Here is a 24,434-nt window from a genome sequence, read left to right as displayed (position 1 = left end):
CGTATTTGTGAATTTTCTGGCGCCCTGCCTATTATTGATTTCCAACTTCATTCCTTTATGATCCGAGAAAGTGTTGTGTATGATATCAATCTTTTTAAATTTGTTGAGATTTGCTTTGTGACCCAGCATATGGTCTATCTTTGAGAATGATCCATGAGCACTTGAGAAAAAGGTGTACCCTGTTGTTGTGGGGTGTAATGTCCTATAAATGTCTGTTAAGTCTAGCTCATTTATTGTAATATTCAAATTCTCTGTTTCTTTATTGATCCTCTGTCTAGATGTTCTGTCCATTGATGAGAGTGGCGAATTGAAGTCTCCCACTATTATGGTAGATGTGTCTATTTCCCTTTTCAGTGATTGCAGTGTATTCCTCACGTACTTTGGGGCATTCTGATTTGGTGCGTAAATATTGATGACTGTTATGTTTTCTTGTTGAATTGTTCCTTTTATTAGTAGATAGTATCCTTCTTTGTCTCTTTTAACTGTTTTACATTTGAAGTCTAATTTGTTGGATATTAGTATAGCTACTCCTGCTCTTTTCTGGTTGTTATTTGCATGAAATATCTTTTCCCAACCTTTCACTTTCAACCTATGTTTATCTTTGGGTCTAAGATGTGTTTCCTATAGACAGCATATAGAAGGATCCTGTTTTTTAATCCATTCTGCCAGTCTATGTCTTTTGATTGGGAATTCAGTCCATTAACATTTAGTGTTATTACTGTTTGGGTAATACTTTCCTCTACCATTTTGCCTTTTGTATTTTATATGTCATATCTAATTTTCCTTCTTTCTGCACTCCTCCACACCTCTCTCTTCTGTCTTTTCATATCTGACTCTAGTGCTCCCTTTAGTATTTCTTGCAGAGCTGGTCTCTTGGTCACAAATTCTCTCAGTGACTTTTTGTCTGAAAATGTTTTAATTTCTCCCTCATTTTTGAAGGACAATTTTGCTGGATATAGGAGTCTTGGTTGACAGTTTTTCTCTTTTAGTAATTTAAATATATCATCCCACTGTCTTCTAGCTTCCATGGTTTCTGCTGAGAAATCTACACATAGTCTTATTGGATTTCCCTTGTATGTGATGGATTGTTTTTCTCTTGCTGCTTTCAAGATCCTCTCTTTCTCTTTGACCTCTGACTTTCTGAGTAGTAAGTGTCTTGGAGAACGCCTATTTGGGTCTATTCTCTTTGGGGTGCGCTGTACTTCTTGGATCTGTAATTTTAGGTCTTTCATAAGAGTTGGGAAATTTTCAGTGATAATTTCTTCCATTAGTTTTTCTCCTCCTTTTCCCTTCTCTTCTCCTTCTGGGACACCTACAACACGTATATTTGTGTGCTTCATATTATCATTCAGTTCCCTATGTCCCTGCTCATATTTTTCCATTCTTTTCCCTATAGTTTCTGTTTCTTTTTGGATTTCAGATGTTCCATCTTCCAGTTCACTAATTCTAACCTCTGTCTCATGAAATCTACCATTGTAGGTTTCCATTGTTTTTTTAATCTCTTCTACTGTATCTTTCATTCCCATAAATTCTGTGATTTGTTTTTTCAGACTTTCCATTTCTTCTTTTTGTTCATCCCTTGCCTTCTTCATGTCCTCCCTCAATTTATCGATTTGGTTTGTGAAGAGGTTTTCCATTTCTGTTCGTATATTCAGAATTAGTTGTCTCAACTCCTGTATCTCATTTGAACTATTGGTTTGTTCCTTTGACTTGGCCATATCTTCAATTTTCCTGGTGTGATTTATTATTTTTTCTGGCGTCTGGACATTTAATCAGGTTTCCCTGAGTGTGAGACCCAGCAGGTTGAAAGATTTTCCTGTGAAATCGCTGGACTCTGTTTTTTTTATCCTGCCCAGTAGGTGGCGCTTTTCTGTCTGTGGGCCCCACCAGCAAAAGATGTCGTGGCTCCTTTTTTAATGCCACTATTGGTGTTTGGTTGGACCCAGTTCCTGCCACTGTCAGAAATTCCCTCCTCTCCCTCCAGGCTGCCGCCTATGGGGGATGGGCGCCAGCCGCCGCGGCCCGAAGTCCTCGCCACTGGACCAGAAAGCCGCCTGTGGGGGAGGGGCACCGGTCGCCGGCCGCTGGGGCCTGGGGAACCCGCTGATCTGAGACCCGCCGCAGAACTGGGAAGCCGCCCGTGGGGGAGGGGCACCGGTTACCGGCCACCGCGGCTTGAGGAGCCCGCTGATCCGAGACTTGTAGCCAGTCCGGGAAGCCGCCTGCGAAAGAGGGGCCCCGGCCGCCGCGGCTTGGGAACCTTGCCTCTCCGAGACTCTCAGCCGGCCCGGGAAGAAGGGAGGGAGGCGCTCCAGCCACTAGCCACCGCGCCCGGGGAAGCGCGCGCCACTCGGGGATCTCACCGCAGCAGAGTCTCGCAGTCGGTCTAGCCAGTCCAGACTGGGGTACGCTGTGTGTCCGTTCCCTGCCATGGCTCCGGGAGCTGTTCTGCACTGTTTCTGGTCAACTAGTAGTTGCTCTGGAGGAGGAACTAAGACACGCATACCTTACTAAGCCACCATCTTGGCCCCCTTCCTAGAGGGTATCTTTTATTCCAAAGAGTTGCGAAGGATTTGTTCTTTCACCTTGTAAAAAAATAATAATAATAATAAAGTGCTAAAAATTGTTAAGTTCATTTGATATAAGTTGCATAGGAAATATTTAGAAAATGTTCTAAAAATGAAGAGATTTTCTAACCTTCTCTTAGTTATTGATGTGCAAAAGTTTAGACAACACTATGGTGTTGCTAGTCATAGTTGTAATTATTTTAAAGAATTATATACATCACAGAAACAATCAACTTTCCTTACCAGTCAGGTTGTTTTACTCTTAAGGCTTCTCTGAAAGTGCTAATGGTCAACTGCAAGTCAAAGCTTCATCTTCAGGAAATAAAAAGGAACTTTAAACGAGAAGCAAAGCAATCATATAAATTAAATTCTACCAGTTAGCTAACATAATCCTGGTAGAAATGTGAAGAAGAAATTGGACCTCTGTTTTAACTCAAATGCTTACATGTTTAAACCAGGCTCTAAAATACTATCATGGTGTCTCCCTGTTAGAATTATTGGCTGGACCTGTTTTTGTGGTCCCTAAAATCATGAAAGTACCAGTCACATCGCCTGGTGATGCTCCAGAAGTAGATGGAAACAAGTTATTACTGAAGACACCTATGGCTCTGCAGTCATTTTACTCACGGGAGGGAACCTTCCCATTCGCACCCACTAAACATTTGTGTCCCTGGGCTTCTTTTCCTGCTTTACCGAAGCTCATCTTATGCTTGCCTTGACGGAAGTGCAGCCGTAGCAGAGTCCCACAGCCAGACTAACTGTTCAAGTAGCTGTGACCTCCAGGGACATTCCTCCACGCCTTTAGGTAACTGGAGTGATTAGACAATGACTTAGACACCCGTGTCTCCCAAGGCAGCACCTGCGCCATGATTGGCACCACTTCCTGCTCTTATCTACCAGATGAACATGCCAGGGTTACTGACACTTTAAATCAAATGCAGGGTTCTGTTAATATTCAAAAGTTGGAGTTCTTTTTCTTCATGGCTCACTCATTTACCCTTACATTGGAGTATACTTCTTTCTGGTGTTCTTACTATATTGATTAGGTTTATCTTGTTGCTCTTTCTATGTAGTTGTGGCCTCATTTTTTTTTTTTAATGGTCAAAAAACTTATATTCAGAATTTTCCAGCTGGACTCAGTTTAGATGATTACAGTTTTGTCGGCAACATCCAAAGTGTCATAGTCAGGAGTCAGTTGAGCACACCCTCCGTCCGTCTGGTAAGTGTTGACCTTGGCCACGTCGGTGTCATAGAGCTTCTTCCGATCTGGTCTGGTGCTTGTTGGCCTGGACATCCACGAGAGTGGACATCCACGAGGGTGGTGTGTCTTCAGCCTTCTTGCAGCTGACTCAGTGGTCGGGGGAGTGTGATGGCACGGCGCTCAGGCTCATTTCTCCCGGGGCCCTCTCCCGAGGATAGTGGAGTTGTCTGCTGAGGTGTGGCGTCTCGGCCAGCGGTAAGTGGGTGAAGTGCAGCTCTTCTTTTTGTGGCTGTGAACACCTTGTCGGCTTTCACAGCCTTTGCGCTGACTTGGTTGAGGAGGGGCGGGGGCTTCCTCCTTGGCATCTGCTGTCTTGGTGGGGCGGTTCCTGGCACTGGTTCCCACGGGCCTGGCCAGCCAGTCCTCCCGAGCCTGGTGAGGCTTGGTGCTCACCTGTGCCCACGGACAGGTGTGGGAGAAGATTGAGTGCGGGCCGGTGGATTGTGACAAAAGTTCAGTTCTGCATTGTCCCATAATTCTTCCCTTTCACATGGGCCTTGGAGAGCAGGTGTTTCCTTATCAGTGAAGCAGTGAGTCTTAGCTTGTGTTGTCAGAAGCTGTGCCCAGTAGGATAAACAGCACGATCATCAGAGGCTATTCCCAGGATGCAAGCCCAACGAAGTGTAGAGCTCCACGGGCTACCTTGTGATTCCTAATCAAACGCATGCACAGCCAGCCACACTGTGCCACAGTCCCACCTCCCTGGTTAAATCGTATAAAGCATTGCCCTGTCCTCTGGTCAGTGTGGGCGATTGAGCTCCAAAAGGGCTGTTTCTCCTCTTGCCTCTGAGGACAAGGACCTCACGTAAGCCCCCTGATAAATCTGCTCGTTTCTGCGTGGTCCTCACAGCTTGGCGAAAGGCTGTCCCGTTGCACAGCCTCACCTCACTTGGAACACTCACAAGAATCTAGAGCATAGGTCACCAGGACATAGAACGCGCCCAGAGAATACGGGGTGATTCTTATATTGTGCAGAATCTAAGTGCGTGCGGTGCACTGTGCGTGTGAATGTGGTCGATAAGGGAAGTTTAGGGTCATATATGTCACAAGAAGGAGAGCCAGCAGTGAAAACAGGACTGTACAACTCAGTAAATCTTGGGGTGGACGATGACTGTGATTAACTGTACAAATATAAGAAACTTCCTCCATGAACTAGAAGAAATGTACAAAACTATTACAGGAGTTAATAATGGAGTGGTATATAGTTGCAAACAGTGGACTAGAGTTAACAGTAACATCTTACTATTCTTTCATCTGCAGTAACAAGTGTACCCCACCAATGCTCTAGGGGTCAGTGATGGGGGGTAGGGGTGGAATAAGGGATATAGGATGTTTGGGTCTTTTTTTTTTTCCTGAAGCAGTGAAAATGTTCTAAAATTGATTGTGATGAATGCATAACTGTGGGATGATACTGTGAGCCACTGATTGTATACTTTGGATGGATTGTATGGTGTGTGAATGTATCTCAATAAAATTGCATGAAAAATTGAATTAGAAATCAATAACAGAAAGAAATTTAGAAAATCCAAAATATTTGAAAATTAACATAACTGCTAAATAGCCATGAACTAAAGAAACCTCCAGAGAAATTAGAAAATGTTTTTAAATCAATGGAAAGTAAGATACGATATATAACAATTTATGAGGTGCAGCTAAAACTGTGCTTTAAGGGAAATTTATGACCTCAAGAACGTGTATTTAAAAGAAAAGAAGAAAGATCTCAAATCAATAATCTAATCTTGTAAACTAAGAAGCTAGTTAAAAAAAAAATCCTAAAGTAAGCAGAAGGAAGGAAGTAATAAAGATTCTAGTGAAAATCAATGAAACCAAAGCAATTAGAGAAAATCAATGACACCAATAATTTGTACTTTGAAAAGATCAGCAGATTGACAAACCTCTAGCAAAATTAGCCAAGAAAAAAATGAGAGAAGACACAAATTACCAAAATCAGCAATGAAATAAGCTACTGCCAGTCCTACGGGATTAAGAGGATTGTAAAGGAATACTGTGAACGAATTTATGCAACAGATTATATACATTAGATGAAATGGAGAAATTCTGAGAATGACACAACTTACTAAAATTGATTCAAGAAGAAGTAGGATACATGAAAATGTATAACAAATAGATATATTCAGTTAGTAATTAATTTATCCACAAAGAAAAGACCAGGATCAGAAGGCTTCACTAGTTAATTCTATTAAATGTATAAAGAAGAAATAATATAGATCCTTCACAAACTCTTTCAGGAATAGACAACTATAAAACTTCTGGGAGAAGACATAGAAGAAAATCTTCATGAGCTTGGGTTAGGCAAAGAATTCTTAGATAAGACACTAAAAATGTGATCCATAAAAGAAAAAATAATGATAAATTGGAGTTATGAAAATTTAAAACATTTATCCTTTAAAAGGATACCTGTTACAAAAATGAAAAAAATAGGCCACAGAATGGGAGAAAAAAACTTGCAAATCGTATATCTGATGAGGGTCTTGTATCCAGAATAAATAAATAAAAAGACAAACCCAATTTAAAAATGGGCAAAGTATTTGAATAGACATTTCTCCAAAGAAGATATGCCTGTGGCTGATGATTACATGAAGAGCTCAACATCTTTATCCATTAAGGAAATGAAAATCAAAACCCTGAGACCCCACTTCACACCCACTGGGATGACTATAGTGAAATAGACACACAGTGACAAATGTCAGTGTGATGTAGAGAAATTGGAACGCTCGTGCCTTGTGGGTAGGAATGGTGTAGCTGTTGTGGAAAACAGTTTGGTGGTCCCTCAGAATATTAAACAGAATTACCGTATGACTCAGCAGTTCCATTCCTGGGAATATACCCCAAAGAATTGAGAACAGGGACTCAAAATGATACTGATATGCCAGTGTTTATAGCACACAATTCAAAATAGCTAAAAAGCGGAAACAATTTAAGTGTCCATCAGTAGAAGAATGTATAAATGAATGTTTTCATTTGGCCTGTAAAAAGGAATGAACGGGTAGTTCAGTGGTTAGAATGCCTGTCTTCCATGCAGAAGACCCGGGTTTGATTTCTGGACCATGCACCCCACCCCCCCAAAAAAAGAATGAAGTTCTGATACATATTACTTACATGAATGAACCTTGAAGATACCATGTTGCATGAGATAAGCCCAGACTCAAAAGGACAAATATTATATAATTCCACTTGTATGAAATAAGCAGAATAGGCAAACTCACAGAGACAGAAAGTAGATTAGAGGTTACTCGGGGCTATGGGTGAGGGAGCGGGGAGTTATTGCTTAATGGGTACAGAGTTTCTGGTTGGGGAATGGATGGTGGTGATAGTTGTGTAACATTGTGAATGTAATGATTATCGCTGAATTGTACACTTAAAAATGGTTAAAATGGAGAATTGTATTATATATATGTTTTATCCCCCTCCTCCTCTTCCAAAAAGAAAAAGTAAGTTACCCATGCAGTTTCCCTATGGCCCAGGAATTCCCCTCTGTGGAGTGCATTCTGTGTCCCAGTTTGGACCTACTCTTGGTCTTGTGTCATGTCCTGGAGCGTGTGGCTCCGTGGTGAGTGAGAGCTCTTTAAGGTGTGGCCCAAGCAGAGCAGGCTTACGAGAGTCCTTTGCATGAAGGTGGAGGTCAGCTGGGGTGAGGAGCCCCAGAGCAGCCAGAGGCTAGGCATCCGCAGACCTCAGATGCGAAAGGAGAAGATGTCACCTGGCACTGCCGTGTGACCGCAAAGCCAGGGGACGCCGAAGATCACCAGCTGGCCAGAAGATACCGACCCCAGGAGGAAGCAGGCCTTCCAGCCTCTGAAACCACGAGCCAGTGAATTCCTGTTGTTGAGCCAACCCCATGCGTGGAACTTGTTTTAGCAGTTGGGAAACTAGAACTCCTAGGGATAAAACAGGAGAAATGAAAACATTTGTCCATGCAAAACTTGTACCCAAATGTTCATAGTAGCATTATTCCTAGGAGCTGAAAAGTGGTAACAACCCAAGTGCCCGTTCATCTGTTACACATTCATCTGTTATTTGTCTTTTTATTGTTGTGAGAGGTTTTTTGATTTTTTTTTTTTACCACCATATTTAGGACCCTAGACCTCTATCAGATTTGTAATTTGCAAATATTTTCTCCCATTCTGAGTTTTTTTTTCTTCTCTCTTGATGGTGTCTTTTGAAGCACAACTGTTTTAAATTTTGATGAGGTTATTTTTTCTCTTTTATCTTTGATTGCTTGTGCTTTAGGTATCATGCTTAAGAAACCATCACCTAATCCAAGGTCATGAAGATTTATACCTGTGTTTTTCTTCTGAGAGTTATATAGTTTTAAATATACATTTAGGTCCATGATCCATTTTGAGTTAGTTTTTATGAACTAACTCAACTCCAGGGTGGGAAACCCTGATGGGATCTTGGAAGGCACAAGAAGGGAAAAGCCAAAATAGAGCCAAAAGCCTCTATTTGAAATACCTCAGTTGTTTTCTTGTTTTTTCAGATTCTGATGCCTCTCATCTGAAAAATATAGATCACAACAATGCAAAGTTACTCAGTTGTTGTGAGGATTAAATAAATTAAGGTAAATAGGTTGTTACATGTGTGCCACACATATGTGTGCCTGGAGCCTTGTAATTGCTGGATAAGGTGTGCCATCATTATTAGGCCCTGTTGTTGTGGGTTACAGTGAATTAGAAAAACTTGGAGTGTGCTGGAAAGATAGAAGGCAGTGGACAGAATGGGGTATTTGAAATGGAGATGACAAAGGGCTGCTGTGGAAATTATAAGGCTGAAGGTGTGCTATATTGTGGGGAACAGGGCTGAAATGGGTGGAGGAGAAGAGGACAGGCCAGGAGGCCAGGGCGGGAAGGGGACCCCACATGGATATCGGCTTCCCCCAAAATTCTGAGGAGATGTGCTGGAGAGGGTGACAGTGAGCCAGGAGCAGTGGGCAGCCTGGCCTGACATGAGAGCCCAACTGGGCAGTTTTAGGGGGGAAGAGGAAGTGGCCACCACTGCAGAGGGCTCCAGGAGAATCCATACCCTCAGGAGGGGCTGGACCATGTCAGAGCAGGGAGGGGGTGCACAGGTAGTGGTGAAGGTGCAGGGGACTTTGCTGATGACAGGTCAGAAGGACTGTGGAGTCTGAGAGCAGGGACTGGACAGAGCGGCGTTGGGGTTGGAAGCCAGGACCCAGGGGACCTGTGGTAAACAGAGATAAAGGGCGTGGTGAGGCTGGTCCTAGTGATTTCCAGATCAGGTGGGGAGGTTGAGTGTTGGGGTCAAGTGATGGCAGGGACTTGCTAGGTGCACCTGACTCCAGTAGACAGAAGCTGGAGGAGAGGTGGTGTTGTCTGGGGTACAGGGGTCCTCTTTGTGCCCCCCAGGGTGGCACATCTCCCCCAGGAGACAACTGCATAGATGTTCAGAAGCTCTCAAACCAGACGAGGATTGTTGGAGTTCAGATCCTCAGGTCTTACCCTCTCTGGAGACGGACCCTGGATCTGCATTTTAGAAGGTGCTTCAAAAGCACGTAGCGATGGGGCACCACTGAGAAACACGGCCCCTTCCTAAAAGGCCAGGGTCTCCCTCTGCAGGCGGGTGGTCTCACAAGTCCCTCGGCGAGCCCAGTCAGGCCCTGTGCCTCCTCACTTTCCAGGCAGCTGCCTTTAACTTGACACTGCTCAGTTTGTGCCCCTTCGTATTTTATTTGGTCAAGTAGAATAATTTATCTGGAGCCCAGTTTTCTCATCTGTAAAATTAGGGCATTGGATTAAATTATCCCTGTGATTTCCATTTTATAGGTTTTGGGCTTTTTTTAAAGCTAATTTTATAGCAGGGTGATACTTCTAGTGGAGTGAGATATATTTCACTTTCAGTCTCCACAGAGCAAAGTTGAACCTCAAAGAAAATTTATGGGAAAGCTCAATGGTAACCAAAGTAGAGAGAACAGTACAGCAAATCCCCACGTATCTGCCTGTCACCCATCTTCAATAGCCATTAGCATTTTGCCATACTGGAAAAAAAGAAACTTAAATCTTGCATTTCCTAACTTATAAATTTGAATTTTAAGATGTGTTTGCTTTCATCTCATTCTGTGGCTAAGTTCATTAATGCTTACACGACCAGAAAAGGCTTTGCTATGTAATGGTATTTCTTGACTTTCCTATTTAAATACTGTCTAAAAAGATAGATCTTTTGCTAATAATATTCTGACAATAGAAATGGTGACTGTACTAAGGACTTCTTCAGGTTAAGGTGTTTCTGCTTTTAATATAGACTCTAGAATTTGTCACATAATTTTTTTCAGCCTGAAAAGGCCCAGAGAGGGAAATAAAAGAAGACTCATCTATGAAGAAATGTAGGCATCAGACAGTAGGTGAAAGAAATGGGTTGATGGACTCCTGGCTGTGGCGTGCCCTGAAAAGCCGAAGCCGTGTCCTCAGGGAGTTGCCTCCTAGGATGCTTGGCAGAGTGGAGTGGTAGTGCACCTGCTAGATTATTATTATTTTTTTATTACTTAAAGAAAAAAAAGAAATTAACACAACATTTAGAAATCATTCCATTCTACATATGCAATCAGTAATTCTTAACATCATCACATAGATGCATGATCATCATTTCTTAGTACATTTGCATCGATTTAGGAAAAGAACTAGCAAAACAACAGAAAAAGATATAGAATGTTAATATAGAGAAAAAAATAAAAATAATAATAATACTTTAAAAAAAAGACACAAACAAACAAACAGACAGACAAAAAAAAAACCTATAGCTCAGATGCAGCTTCATTCAGTGTTTTAACATGATTACTTTACAATTAGGTATTATTGTGCTGTCCATTTTTGAGTTTTTGTATCTAGTCCTGTTGCACAGTCTGTATCCCTTCAGCTATAAATTACCCATTATCTTACCCTGTTTCTAAGTCCTGTTGGTCTCTGTTACCAATGACATATTCCAAGTTTATTCTCAAATGTCGGTTCACATCAGTGGGACCATACAGTATTTATCCTTTAGTTTTTGTCTAGTCTCACTCAGCATAATGTTCTCTAGGTCCATCCATGTTATTACATGCTTCATAAGTTTATTCTGTCTTAAAGCTGCATAATATTCCTTCGTATGTATATACCACAGTTTGTTTAGCCACTCGTCTGTTGATGGACATTTTGGCTGTTTCCATCTCTTTGCAATTGTAAGTAACGCTGCTATAAACATTGGTGTGCAAATGTCCGTTTGTGTCTTTGCCCTTAAGTCCTTTGAGTACATACCTAGCTATGGTATTGCTGGGTCATATGGCAATTCTATATTAAGTTTTTTGAGGAACCGCCAAACTGCCTTCCACAGTGGTTGCACCATTTGACATTCCCACCAACAGTGGATAAGTGTGCCTCTTTCTCCGCATCCTCTCCAGCACTTGTCATTTTTTGTTTTGTTGATAATGGCCATTCTGGTGGGTGTGAGATGATATCTCATTGTGGTTTTGATTTGCATTTCTCTAATGGCCAGGAACATTGAGCATCTCTTCATGTGCCTTTTGGCCATTTGTATTTCCTCTTCTGAGAGGTGTCTGTTCAAGTCTTTTTCCCATTTTGTAATTGGGTTGGCTGTCTTTTTGTTGTTGAGTTGGACAATCTCTTTATAAATTCTGGATACTAGACCTTTATCTGATATGTCGTTTCCAAATATTGTCTCCCATTGTGTAGGCTGTCTTTCTACTTTCTTGATGAAGTTCCTTGATGCACAAAAGTGTTTAATTTTGAGGAGGTCCCATTTATTTATTTCTTTCTTCAGTGCTCTTGCTTTAGGTTTAAGGTCCATAAAACCGCCTCCAATTGTAAGTTCATAAAATATCTCCCTACATTTTCCTCTAACTGTTTTATGGTCTTAGACCTAATGTTTAGATCTTTGATCCATTTTGAGTTAACTTTTGTATAGGGTGTGAGATACGGGTCCTCTTTCATTCTTTTGCATATGGATATCCAGTTCTCTAGGCACCATTTATTGAAGAGACTGTTCTGTCCCAAATGAGTTGGCTTGACTGCCTTATCAAAGATCAAGTGTCCATAGATGAGAGGGTCTATATCTGAGCACTCTATTCGATTCCATTGGTCGATATATCTATCTTTATGCCAATACCATGCTGTTTTGACCACTGTGGCTTCATAATATGCCTTAAAGTCAGGCAGCGTGAGACCTCCAGCTTCGTTTTTTTTCCTCAAGATGTTTTTAGCAATTCGGGGCACCCTGCCCTTCCAGATAAATTTGCTTATTGGTTTTTCTATTTCTGAAAAATAAGTTGTTGGGATTTTGATTGGTATTGCATTGAATCTGTAAATCAATTTAGGTAGGATTGACATCTTAACTATATTTAGTCTTCCAATCCATGAACACGGTATGCCCTTCCATCTATTTAGGTCTTCTGTGATTTCTTTTAACAGTTTTTGTAGTTTTCTTTGCATAGGTTTTTTGTCTCTTTAGTTAAATTTATTCCTTAGTATTTTATTCTTTTAGTTGCAATTGTAAATGGGATTCGTTTCTTGATTTCCCCCTCAGCTTGTTCATTACTAGTGTATAGAAATGCTACAGATTTTTGAATGTTGATCTTGTAACCTGCTACTTTGCTGTACTCATTTATTAGCTCTAGTAGTTTTGTTGTGGATTTTTCCGGGTTTTCGACGTATAGTATCATATCATCTGCAAACAGTGAGAGTTTTACTTCTTCCTTTCCAATTTTGATGCCTTGTATTTCTTTTTCTTGTCTAATTGCTCTGGCTAGAACCTCCAACACGATGTTGAATAATAGTGGTGATAATGGACATCCTTGTCTTGTTCCTGATCTTAGGGGGAAAGTTTTCAATTTTTCCCCATTGAGGATGATATTAGCTGTGGGTTTTTCATATATTCCCTCTATCATTTTAAGGAAGTTCCCTTGTATTCCTATCTTTTGAAGTGTTTTCAACAGGAAAGGATGTTGAATCTTGTCAAATGCCTTCTCTGCATCAATTGAGATGATCATGTGATTTTTCTGCTTTGATTTGTTGATATGGTGTATTACATTAATTGATTTTCTTATGTTCAACCATCCTTGCATACCTGGGATGAATCCTACTTGGTCATGATGTATAATTCTTTTGATGTGTTGTTGGATTCGATTTGTTAGAATTTTGTTGAGGATTTTTGCATCTGTATTCATTAGAGAGATTGGTCTGTACTTTTCTTTTTTTGTAATATCTTTGCCTGGTTTTGGTATGAGGGTGATGTTGGCTTCATAGAATGAATTAGGTAGCTTTCCCTCCACTTCAATTTTCTTGAAGAGTTTGAGCAGGGTTGGTACTAATTCTTTCTGGAATGTTTGATAAAATTCACATGTGAAGCCGTCTGGTCCTGAACTTTTCTTTTTAGGAAGCTTTTGAATGACTGATTCAATTTCTTTACTTGTGATTGGTTTGTCGAGGTCATCTATTTCTTCTTGAGTCAAAGTTGGTTGTTCATGTCTTTCCAGGAACCCGCCCATTTCATCTAAATTGTGTATTTATTAGCGTAAAGTTGTTCATAGTATCCTGTTATTACCTCCTTTATTTCTGTGAGGTCAGTGGTTATGTCTCCTCTTCCATTTCTGATCTTATTTATTTGCATCCTCTCTCTTCTTCTTTTTGTCAATCTTGTTAAGGGCCCATCAATCTTATTGATTTTCTCATAGAACCAACTTCTGGTCTTATTGATTTTCTCTATTGTTTTCATGTTTTCAATTTCATTTATTTCTGCTCTAATCTTTGTTATTTCTTACCTTTTTCTTCCTTTGGGGTTAATTTGCTGTTCTTTCTCCAGTTCTTCCAAGTAGACAGTTAATTCCTGCATTTTTGCCTTTTCTTCTTTTCTGATATAGGCATTTAGGGCAATAAATTTCCCTCTTAGCACTGCCTTTGCTGCGTCCCACAGGTTTTGGTATGTTGTGTTTTCGTCTCTCTCGCCTCGAGATATTTACTAATTTCTCTTGCAGTTTCTTCTTTGACCCACTCGTTGTTTAAGAGTGTATTGTTGAGCCTCCACGTATTTGTGAATTTTCTGGCACTCCGTCTATTATTGATTTCCAACTTCATTCCTTTATGATCCGAGAAAGTGTTGTGTATGATTTCAATCTTTTTAAATTTGTTAGGACTTGCTTTGTGACCCAGCATATGGTCTATCTTTGAGAATGATCCATGAGCACTTGAGAAAAAGGTGAATCCTGCTGTTGTGGGATGTAATGTCCTATAAATGTCTGTTAAGTCTAGCTCATTTATAGTAATATTCAGATTCTCTATTTCTTTTTTGATCCTCTGTCTAGATGTTCTGTCCATTGATGAGAGTGGTGAATTGAAGTCTCCAACTATTATGGTATATGTGTCTATTTCCCCTTTCAGTGTTTGCAGTGTATTCCTCACGTATTTTGGGGCATTCTGGTTTGGTGCATAAATATTTATGATTGTTATGTCTTCTTGTTTAATTGTTCCTTTTATTAGTAGATAGTGTCCTTCTTTGTCTCTTTTAACTGTTTTACATTTGAAGTCTAATTTGTTGGATATTAGTATAGCTACTCCTGCTCTTTTCTGGTTGTTATTTGCATGAAATATCTTTTCCCAACCTATCACTTTCAACCTATGTTTATCTTTGGGTCTAAGATGTGTTTCCTGTAGACAGCATATAGAAGGATCCTGTTTTTTAATCCATTCTGCCAGTCTATGTCTTTTGATTGGGGAATTCAGTCCATTAACATTTAGTGTTATTACTGTTTGGATAATATTTTCCTCTACCATTTTGCCTTTTGTATTATGTATATCATATCTGATTTTCCTTCTTTCTACACTTTTCTCCACACCTCTCTCTTCTGTCTTTTCGTATCTGACTCTAGTGCTCCCTTTAGTATTTCTTGCAGAGCTGGTCTCTTGGTAACAAATTCTCTCAGTGACTTTTTGTCTGAGAATGTTTTAATTTCTCCCTCATTTTTTTTTTTAATTTTTTATTTTTTTTATTAACGGAAAGAAAAAAAAAGAAATTAACACAACATTTAGAAATCATACCGTTCTACATATGCACTCAGTAATTCTTAACATCATCACATAGATGCATTATCATTGTTTCTTAGTACATTTGCATCAGTTTAGAGGAACTAGCAACACAACAGAAAAAGATATAAAATGTTAATATAAAGAAAAGAAATAAAAGTAGTAATAATAATAAAAAACAACAACAACAAACAAACAAACAAGCAAACAAAAACAAAACAAAACCTATAGCTCAGATGCAGCTTCATTCAGTGTTTTAACATGATTACTTTACAATTAGGTATTATTGTGCTGTCCATTTTTGAGTTTTTGTATCTAGTCCTGTTGCATAGTCTGTATCCCTTCAGCTTCAATTACCCATTGTCTTACCCTGTTTCTAACTCCTGCTGAACTCTGTTACCAATGACATATTTCAAGTTTGTTCTCGAATGTCCGTTCACATCAGTGGGACCATACAGTATTTGTCCTTTAGTTTTTGGCTGGATTCACTCAGCATAATATTCTCTAGGTCCATCAATGTTGTTACATGGTTCATAAGTTTATCTTGTCTTAAAGCTGCATAATATTCCATCGTATGTATATACCACAGTTTGTTTAGCCACTCTGCTGTTGATGGAGATTTTGGCTGTTTCCATCTCTTTACAATTGTAAATAACGCTGCTATAAACATTGGTGTGCAAATGTCCGTTTGTGTCTTTGCCCTTAAGTCCTTTGAGTAGATACCCAGCAATGGTATTGCTGGGTCATATGGCAATTCTATATTCAGCTTTTTGAGGAACCGCCAAACTGCCTTCCACAGTGGTTGCACCATTTGACATTCCCACCAACAGTGGATAAGTGTGCCTCTTTCTCCGCATCCTCTCCAGCACTTGTCATTTTCTGTTTTGTTGATAATGGCCATTCTGGTGGGTGTGAGATGATATCTCATTGTGGTTTTGATTTGCATTTCTCTAATGGCCAGGGACATTGAGCATCTCTTCATGTGCCTTTTGGCCATTTGTATTTCCTCTTCTGAGAGGTGTCTGTTTAAGTCTTTTTCCCATTTTGTAATTGGGTTGGCTGTCTTTTTGTTGTTGAGTTGAACAATCTCTTTATAAATTCTGGATACTACTCTCCCTCATTTTTGAAGGACAGTTTTGCTGGATATAGGAGTTTTGGTTGGCAGTTTTTCTCTTTTAGTAATTTAAATATATCATCCCACTGTCTTCTAGCTTCCATGGTTTCTGCTGAGAAATCTACACATAGTCTTATTGGGTTTCCCTTGTATGTGACGGATTGTTTTTCTCTTGCTGCTTTCAAGATCCTCTCTTTCTCTTTACCTCTGACATTCTAACTAGTAAGTGTCTTGGAGAACGCCTATTTGGATCTATTCTCTTTGGGGTGCGCTGCACTTCTTGGATCTGTAATTTTAGGTCTTTCATAAGAGTTGGGAAATTTTCAGTGATAATTTCTTCCATTAGTTTTTCTCCTTTTCCCTTCTCTTCTCCTTCTGGGACACCCACAACACGTATATTTGTGCGCTTCATATTGTCATTCAGTTCCCTGATCCCCTGTTCAAATTTTTCCATTCTTTTCCCTATAGTTTCTGTTTCTTTTTAGAATTCAGATGTTCCATCTTCCAATTCACTAATTCTAGCTTCTGTCTCTTTAAATCTACCATTGTAGGTTTCCATTGTTTTTTCCAGGTTTTCTACTTTGTCCTTCACTCCCATAAGTTCTGTGATTTGTTTTTTCAGTTTTTCTATTTCTTCTTTTTGTTCAGCCCATGTCTTCTTCATGTCCTCCCTCCATTTATCGATTTGGTTTTTGAAGAGGTTTTCCATCTCTGTTCGTATATTCAGCATTAGTTGTCTCAGCTCCTGTATCTCATTTGAACTATTGGTTTGTTCCTTTGACTGGGCCATATTTTCAATTTTCTGAGCATGATCCGTTATCTTCTGCTGGCGTCTGGGCATTTAATCAGATTTCCCTGGGTGTAAGACCCCGCAGGTTGAAAGATTTTTCTGTGAAATCTCTGGGCTCTGTTTTTCTTATCTTATCCTGCCCAGTAGGTGGCGCTCGTGGCGCTCACATGTCTGCAGGTCCCACCAGTAAGTGATCTGTGGCTCCTTTAACTTTGGAAAACTCTCGCTGTAGGGGGTGGTCACCAGCCGAAGCGGCTTGGGGGAGTGCCAATCCGAATCTCCCAGCCAGCCCAGGGATCCGTGCGTGGGGAGGGTCGCTGGCCTCCGTGGCTTGTGGGAACGCCTGTCCAAATTTCCCAACCGGCCCAGGGCGCCAAGCGTGGCGGGGGGGCGTCAGCCGCCGCGGCTTGGGGAAGTGTCTATCCACCGTTCCCTGCCGGACCGGGAAGCCATGTGTTTGGAAGGGACCCCGGTCGCCGTTCTCCACGGCTTGGGGATCTCCGATCCAATTCTCCCAGCTGGTCCGGGGGGCCGTGCGTCGGCGGGGGGGGGGGGGGCGCCAGCCGCCACGGTTTGAGGGGACCGCCTGTCCAATTCTCCCAGCCGGCCCGGGAAGGAGGGAGGGAGGGACTCTGGCCACCTGCTGCCCCGGCCCAGGGAAGCCCGCGCCCCTCGGCGATCTCACCGGAGCGGTTTCTCCCAGCCAGTCAGCCGTTCCAGAATGGGGTACGCTGTCTTCTTGGTCTCTGTCGTGGCTCCGGGAGCTGTTCTGAATCGTTTCTACTTCTCTAGTAGCTGTTCTGGAGGAGGAACTAAGACCCGCGCGTCTTACTAAGCCGCCATCTTCTCTGGAAGTGTCTGCCAGGTTATTTTTAAGTGAGAGCATAGAAGCTGGTAATGGAAAGGCCTCTCAGATTATCAGACCTTCATTCCCAAGTCCTTCTAATATGTGAAATTCTGTGCTGTATGTTTTCTGACATTAAACTCAGTGCACTACATGTTTTTAAGTAGAGTTATTGCAAAGATTTTCCTTCAAACTCTGCTTTGGAGTAAAGGGCTTTTCCTAGTTAAATTGCACAGTGATGTTTTTCAGTTCTAAAAATAACTTGGAATTCAGGGTGAACCATTATCCCAGATAAATTCTAGTAAGGCATGTTGTCTAAACTAGAGTCATTGGGCAAAGGCAGGTGATTTATCTGAGTCCTTGAGGAAACCAAGGCAGCACTTTATTAGAATTTAAAATAATCTTCTAGCTTGCTAGCTGCTGGAATGCAATATACCAGAAATGGAATGGATTTTACAACGGGGAATTTAATAAGTTGCTAGTTTATAATTCTAAGGCCGAGATAATGTCCCCATTAAAGCAAGTCTATAGAAATATCCAATCAAAGGCATCCAGGGAAAGATCTCTTGGTTCAAGAAGGCCGATGAAGTTCAGGGTTTCTCTCTCAAGTGAGAAGACACATGGCGAACACAGTCAGGGTTTCTCTCTCATCTGGAAGGGCACATGGTGAACATGGTGTCATTTGCTAGCTTTCTCTCCTGGCTTCCTGTTTCATGAAGCTCCCTGGGAGGTGTTTTCCTTCTTCATCTCCAAAGCGCTGGCTCGTGGACTCTCTGTTTCTGGTGCTGCAGCATTCTCTGCTCTCTCTGAGTCTCCAACTTTCTCCAAAATGTTTCCTCTTTTATAGGACTCCAGTAAACTAATCAAGACCCACCCAAAAGGGTGGAGACATGTTATCACCTAATCCAGGTTAACAACCACTCTTGATTACATCACATCTCCAGGGATCCAATCCAATCTGTGATTACAGATTCAAACATACTGCAGTACTGGGATTAGAAGAAACCGCTGTCTTCACAAAATGGAATTAGGATTAAAACATGGCTTTTCTAGGGTACATACGTCTTTTCAAACCAGCACAAATCTGAATTCAGCCATGAGACTACTTGAAATTAGACAGCCTTTAGTGTTTAATTCTTTGTGAACGACATACTTTAATTCTTGGATGTGATTTGTTTGCTCGTAAGTGTTTTAATGATCCTTTGCCAAAAGGAAGCTGCAGGGGTTTTTGGCATCTTGGGACCACTGGCAGATAGTTCACATGTATCCTGAGCACACTTGTCACTCAAGCTTCAGGTTTGGGACCGCTGTTTATTGCCGTATGAGTCGAGGCAAGTAAAATAACTTATCTGGGTCCCAATTTTCCCATCTGTGAAATGAGGAGGTCTGATTAGATTACCCCCATGATTCAGTTTCATTCAACAAACATTTATTAAATCTTACTGCATGTAAGGTGTGAGAGGCATTGACGGAAAGACCAAATCCCAGTCTCAGGGAGCAGTCATCCAGCAGGGGAGATGGCTGTATAAGTAAATCATCAGGCCCTTTGTGATAAGGGCAGCCATGGCAGGGTAGACAAAGTACAGAGGAAACCCTGATCAGGAAGTGATTAACTCTCCAGGGGAAGCAGGCAGAGCTTTGGGTGGTTTGAAGAACTTCAAGAAGGAGATGATGCCCAACAGGCTTTGAAGGCTGAATAGGAGTCATCAAGGGACAAAAGCAGGCGAGGGCCCCCCTCCCAGGCCCTGGTCTTTTTCCACCTCCTTTCTACCGAAGTATTCAACATTGAAAGAATATCTTCCACAGCTTAATACCTCTTGAACATCCTTGGTACCATTTAAAACACAGTTTTAGGGTAAAGATTGAGATCAGGTTGAGTGAGGTGGTTTGGTGCAGTGTCAGGACAGCAGGGAGCACTCACTCTTGAGTTTTTGTCAAGTCTGTCTCTCTGATGTCTTGAGTCTTTGTCCTGGTCACTCTACTACACTTTGGGAATATCAAATTCGCTTTAAAAAGTACATCAGAAACTAAAATTGGCTTTTTTAAAAACTTTTTTATTAATTAAAAAAAATTAACAAACAAAACATTTAGATTGTCATTCCATTCTACATATATAATCAGTAATTCTTAATATCATCACGTAGTTGCATATTCATCATTTGTTAGTACATTTGCATCAATTTAGAAAAAGAAATAAAAGGACAACAGAAAAAGAAATAAAATGATAATAGAGAAAAAAAAAACTATACGTACCATACTCCTTACCCCTCGCTTTCATTTACCACTATTTCAAACTGAATTTATTTTAACATTTGTTCCCCCTATTATTTATTTTTATTCCATATGTTCTACTCTTCTGTTGATATAGTAGCTAAAAGGAGCATCAGATATAAGGTTTTCACATTCACAGAGTCTCATTGTGAAAGCTATATCATTGTTCAATCATCATCAAGAAACATGGCTACTGGAACACAGCTCTACATTTTCAGGCAGTTCCCTCCAGCCTCTCCACTACATCTTGAACAACAAGGTGATATCTACTTAATGCGTAAGAATAACCTCCAGGATAAACTCTCACCTCTGTTTGGAATCTCTCAGCCATTGACACTTTGTCTCATTTCACTCTTCCCCCTTTTGGTCAAGAAGGTTTTCTCAATCCCTTGATGCTGAGTCTCAGCTCATTCTAGGGTTTTTCTCAATCCCTTGATGCTGAGTCTCAGCTCATTCTAGGATTTCTGTCCCACGTTGCCAGGAAGGTCCACACCCCTGGGAGTCGTGTCCCGCGTAGACAGGGGGAGGGTGGTGAGTCTGCTTGTCGTGTTGGCTGGAGAGAGGCCACATCTGAGCAACAAAAGAGGCTCTCTTAGGGGTGACTCTTAGGCCTAAATTTTAAGTAGACTTGACCTGTCCTTTGTGGGGTTAAGTTTCATGTAAACAACCCCCAAGACGGGGGGCTCAGCCTATAGCTTTGGTTGTCCACACTGCTTGTGAGAGTATCAAGAATTCAACTTGGGGAAGTTGAATTTCTCCCCACTCTCACCATTCCCCGAAGGGGGCTTGCAAATACTTTTCCAGTCACTGATCAAATCATTCTGGGATTCATTGGGGCAACACTCTGGACAAACCAACAAAATCTCATGTGCTGCCTGCGATTCCAAGTACTTATGACATTCAATCAAACTATCTACATGAGTTATATTAGGAAATGCTCTAGTCAAAATCTAAATTTTGTAACAAATAAACATTTTTTGCTTTAGTCTCACACATAAGGTGACATTTTAAAGTATTAATTATTATCTATTTTCAGCACCCTGCAACATTCCTTTGTTCTTCCTCATGCCAAAACATTTTTAAAATTTGTATATTGTACATTTCACCATTATTATACACTCTAGGCATTCCTAGATTATACCATCTCGATCTTTACCATCTATCTTTCTTTCTGATTTCATTTATGTCCCCAGTCCTCCTCCCTCTATCATTCTCACATGCAGCTTCATTCAGTGTTTTAACATAATTACATTACAGTTAGGTAGTATTGTGCTGACCATTTCTGAGTTTTTGTATCCAGTCCTGTTGCACAGTCTGTATCCCTTTAGCTCCAGTTACCCACTATCTTACCCTATTTCTATCTCCTGATGGTCTCTGTTACCAACGACATATTCCAAGTTTATTCACTAATGTCAGTTCATATCAATGAGACCATACAGTATTTGTCCTTTAGTTTTTAGCTAGTCTCACTCAGCATGATGTTCTCTAGGTCCATCCATGTTGTTACATACTTCATAAGTTTATTCTGTCTTAAAGCTACATAATATTCCATTGTATGTATATACCAGTTTGTTTAGCCACTCGTCTGTTGATGGACATTTTGGCTGTTTCCATCTCTTTGCAATTGTAAATAATGCTGCTATAAACATTGGTGTGCAAATGTTCGTTTGTGTCTTTGCCCTTAAGTCCTCTGAATAGATACCTAGCAATGGTATTGCTAGGTCATATGGCAATTCTATATTCATCTTTTTGAGGAACCGCCAAACTGCCTTCCACAGTGGTTGTACCATTTGACATTCCCACCAACAGTGAATAAGTGTGCCTCTTTCTCCACATCCTCTCCAGCACTTGTCATTTTCTGTTTTGTTGATAGTGGCCATTCTGGTGGGTGTGAGATGATATCTCATTGTGGTTTTGATTTGCATTCTAAAATTGGCTTTTGTCAAGCTTTTCTTGCTGCAGATTTCCGTGAATCTGCTCGCTTTGAAGCGATAGTAATGAGGTCCATTTCTTTTCTCTCTGAAGGCCCCCCATGAAGAAAATCCCATGAAACATTATAAGACCATTACTGGAGGGAAGAGCCACACAAGTGAGTCAATTCCTTATGGACTTAAAATAGCACCGGGCCCGTCTCCTTTGTAGCCCCCCACAATGGTAATTGAGAAAGTGTTGGTTTACTGTCCCGTTCTTCACTTTCATAGACCCTAGATACCAGACTATTGGGGTGCGTCAGCTTATTCACTGATATGGCCTAGCCCCAGATCCTCAGTGGGTACTCAGTAAATATTTGTTGGCTGACTGAGACAAGGAATGAAATATGAAAGGTCTGATGTTTCAAGTGGGTAGAAGGTAACGGAAAATGTACTCCCATCAGAATTGCATCCAGTTTCCATCCAGCTTTTACGCAGATGCCCCGATTACCCAGTCACTCCCTCCCCTGCCCCCTGCACTTTTCCCTTAGCAGTTAAAACACTTACAGCTCCTGCTAGGTCTGCATGTGGGCTCCTGCATCTACAGCTCCTGCTAGGTTCTGCGTGCGGGCTCCTGCATCTACAGCTTCTACTGGGTCTGTGTGCGGGCTCCTGCATCTACAGCTCCTACTAGGTCTGCGTGCAGGCTTCTGCATCTACAGCTCCTGCTAGGTTTTGCGTGCTGGCTCCTGCATCTACAGCTCCTACTAGGTCTGCGTGCAGGCTTCTGCATCTACAGCTCCTGCTAGGTTCTGCGTGCGGGCTCCTGCATCTACAACTTCTACTGGGTCTGTGTGCAGGCTTCTGCATCTACAGTTCCTGCTAGGTTCTGTGTGCGGGCTCCTGCACCTACAGCTCCTGCTAGGTTCTGCGTGCGGGCTCCTGCATCTACAGCTTCTACTGGGTCTGTGTGCGGGCTCCTGCATCTACAGCTCCTGCTAGGTCTGCGTGCAGGCTTCTGCATCTACAGCTCCTGCTAGGTCTGCGTGCAGGCTTCTGCATCTACAGCTCCTGCTAGGTCTCCGTGCGGGCTCCTGCATCTACAACTCCTGCTAGGTTTTGCGTGCTGGCTCCTGCATCTACAGCTCCTGCTGGGTCTGTGTGCGGGCTCCTGCATCTACAGCTCCTACTAGGTCTGTGTGCGGGCTCCTGCATCTACAGCTCCTACTAGGTCTGCGTGCAGGCTTCTGCATCTACAGCTCCTGCTAGGTTTTGCGTGCTGGCTCCTGCATCTACAGCTCCTACTAGGTCTGCGTGCGGGCTCCTGCATCTACAGCTCCTACTAGGTCTGTGTGTGGGCTCCTGCATCTCGGGCTCCTGCGTCTACACCTCCTGCTAGGTTTTGTGTGTGGGCTCCTGCATCTACAGCTCCTGCTAGTCCTGCGTCTACAGCTCCTGCTAGGTGTGCGGGCTCCTGCATCTACAGCTCCTACTAGGTCTGTGTGTGGGCTCCTGCATCTCGGGCTCCTGCGTCTACACCTCCTGCTAGGTTTTGTGTGTGGGCTCCTGCATCTACAGCTCCTGCTAGTCCTGCGTCTACACCTCCTGCTAGGTTTTGTGTGCTGGCTCCTGCATCTACAGCTCCTGCTAGGTCTGTGTGCGGGCTCCTGCATCTACAACTCCTGCTAGGTTTTGCGTGCTGGCTCCTGCATCTACAGCTCCTGCTAGGTCTGTGTGCGGGCTCCTGCATCTACAGCTCCTACTAGGTCTGTGTGTGGGCTCCTGCAGCTCCTTTAAGCACACTGGATTCCTGACCTTGTGTCTCCATTAACCACCTCTTCTGACTTACTGTGTTGTTACAGCAATACCTGAAGGTAATCACCTGAGATTCAGGAGTCACAGACTGGCACCTGCCCTTGAGTCAGATTAGGCCTGGTTAGGCCAGTCAGTGTTTGACTATTTGTGAATCTAAATGCTTTCAGGACAGGCTTGAAGGGCTTTCTAGTCTGGCCACCCCTCTCTATTGTTTCCACAAGACTCTTTAATTATTGCCCTTATGATGGTTCATTTCCTGTATTTCTGTGTTTATGGTCGGTCTCCCTTCTTGGCTGTAAGCCCTGTAAGGTCAGAAACCACGCTGACCGGCTCAGAGTCCTGCACTGTTCCTGGGGCTGGCCCTAGGCGGCTCCATACGTGTGCATGGGCTGCGTGCAGGGCGGTGTCTGGGAGCTGTGGAGGTGACACAGCAGGTTTGGGTTTTTTAACAAATATGTCTCAACATGACTGGCCCTTAAAACTGTCAGCCCAGCTGCCTTTGATCAAAACGTTTCTGAAATCCTTTCTGGGAATTGCCTTTTTTTGTTGTTGGTAAGTCGGTAAGTACATTTGTTCAGGGCTTTAGCCTTTACAAAGTGCTTTCCTGTGTGTTTTCTTGCTGGAAAGTTCATCAGGGTGTCCGTGTCGCCAGCAGGGTCATGGTGGGAGTGGACTTGAACCCAGCCCTGACGCAGCCCTAACAGAGCGCTTTCTTCTGCACCCTGCCCCCCACCTCACCCCCAGCAGCGGCGGCAGTGTGCTATCCGTTTTTTTGTGGGCAGCTGGGGCCTTTTGTGCTTTTTTTAGGGAAGAGGCT

General features: G+C 42.1%; 1 protein-coding gene across 4 annotated transcripts in view; it reads left to right on the top strand.

The window, feature by feature from the left end:
- Window positions 1–24,434, top strand: part of DHRS7B (dehydrogenase/reductase 7B) — a 110,880-nt gene that overhangs the window by 51,293 nt on the left and 35,153 nt on the right. For 2 of the 4 annotated variants that reach the window (XM_077163331.1, XM_077163334.1), the window contains exon 2: window positions 21,918–21,981. The exons of the other annotated variants lie outside the window; for them this stretch is intronic. In XM_077163331.1, the coding sequence (XP_077019446.1) occupies window positions 21,939–21,981 (43 nt within the window). In that variant the 5' untranslated portion in view covers window positions 21,918–21,938. The remainder of the gene's footprint in view (window positions 1–21,917; window positions 21,982–24,434) is intronic. 4 annotated transcript variants of the gene reach the window in all.

Source organism: Tamandua tetradactyla, chromosome 6 (genome assembly GCF_023851605.1).
Source record: "Tamandua tetradactyla isolate mTamTet1 chromosome 6, mTamTet1.pri, whole genome shotgun sequence".
In the NCBI taxonomy this organism is placed as follows: domain Eukaryota; kingdom Metazoa; phylum Chordata; class Mammalia; order Pilosa; family Myrmecophagidae; genus Tamandua; species Tamandua tetradactyla.
The sequence above is the reverse complement of the archived record's forward strand: the minus strand, read 5'-3'. Positions and strand labels throughout refer to the sequence as shown.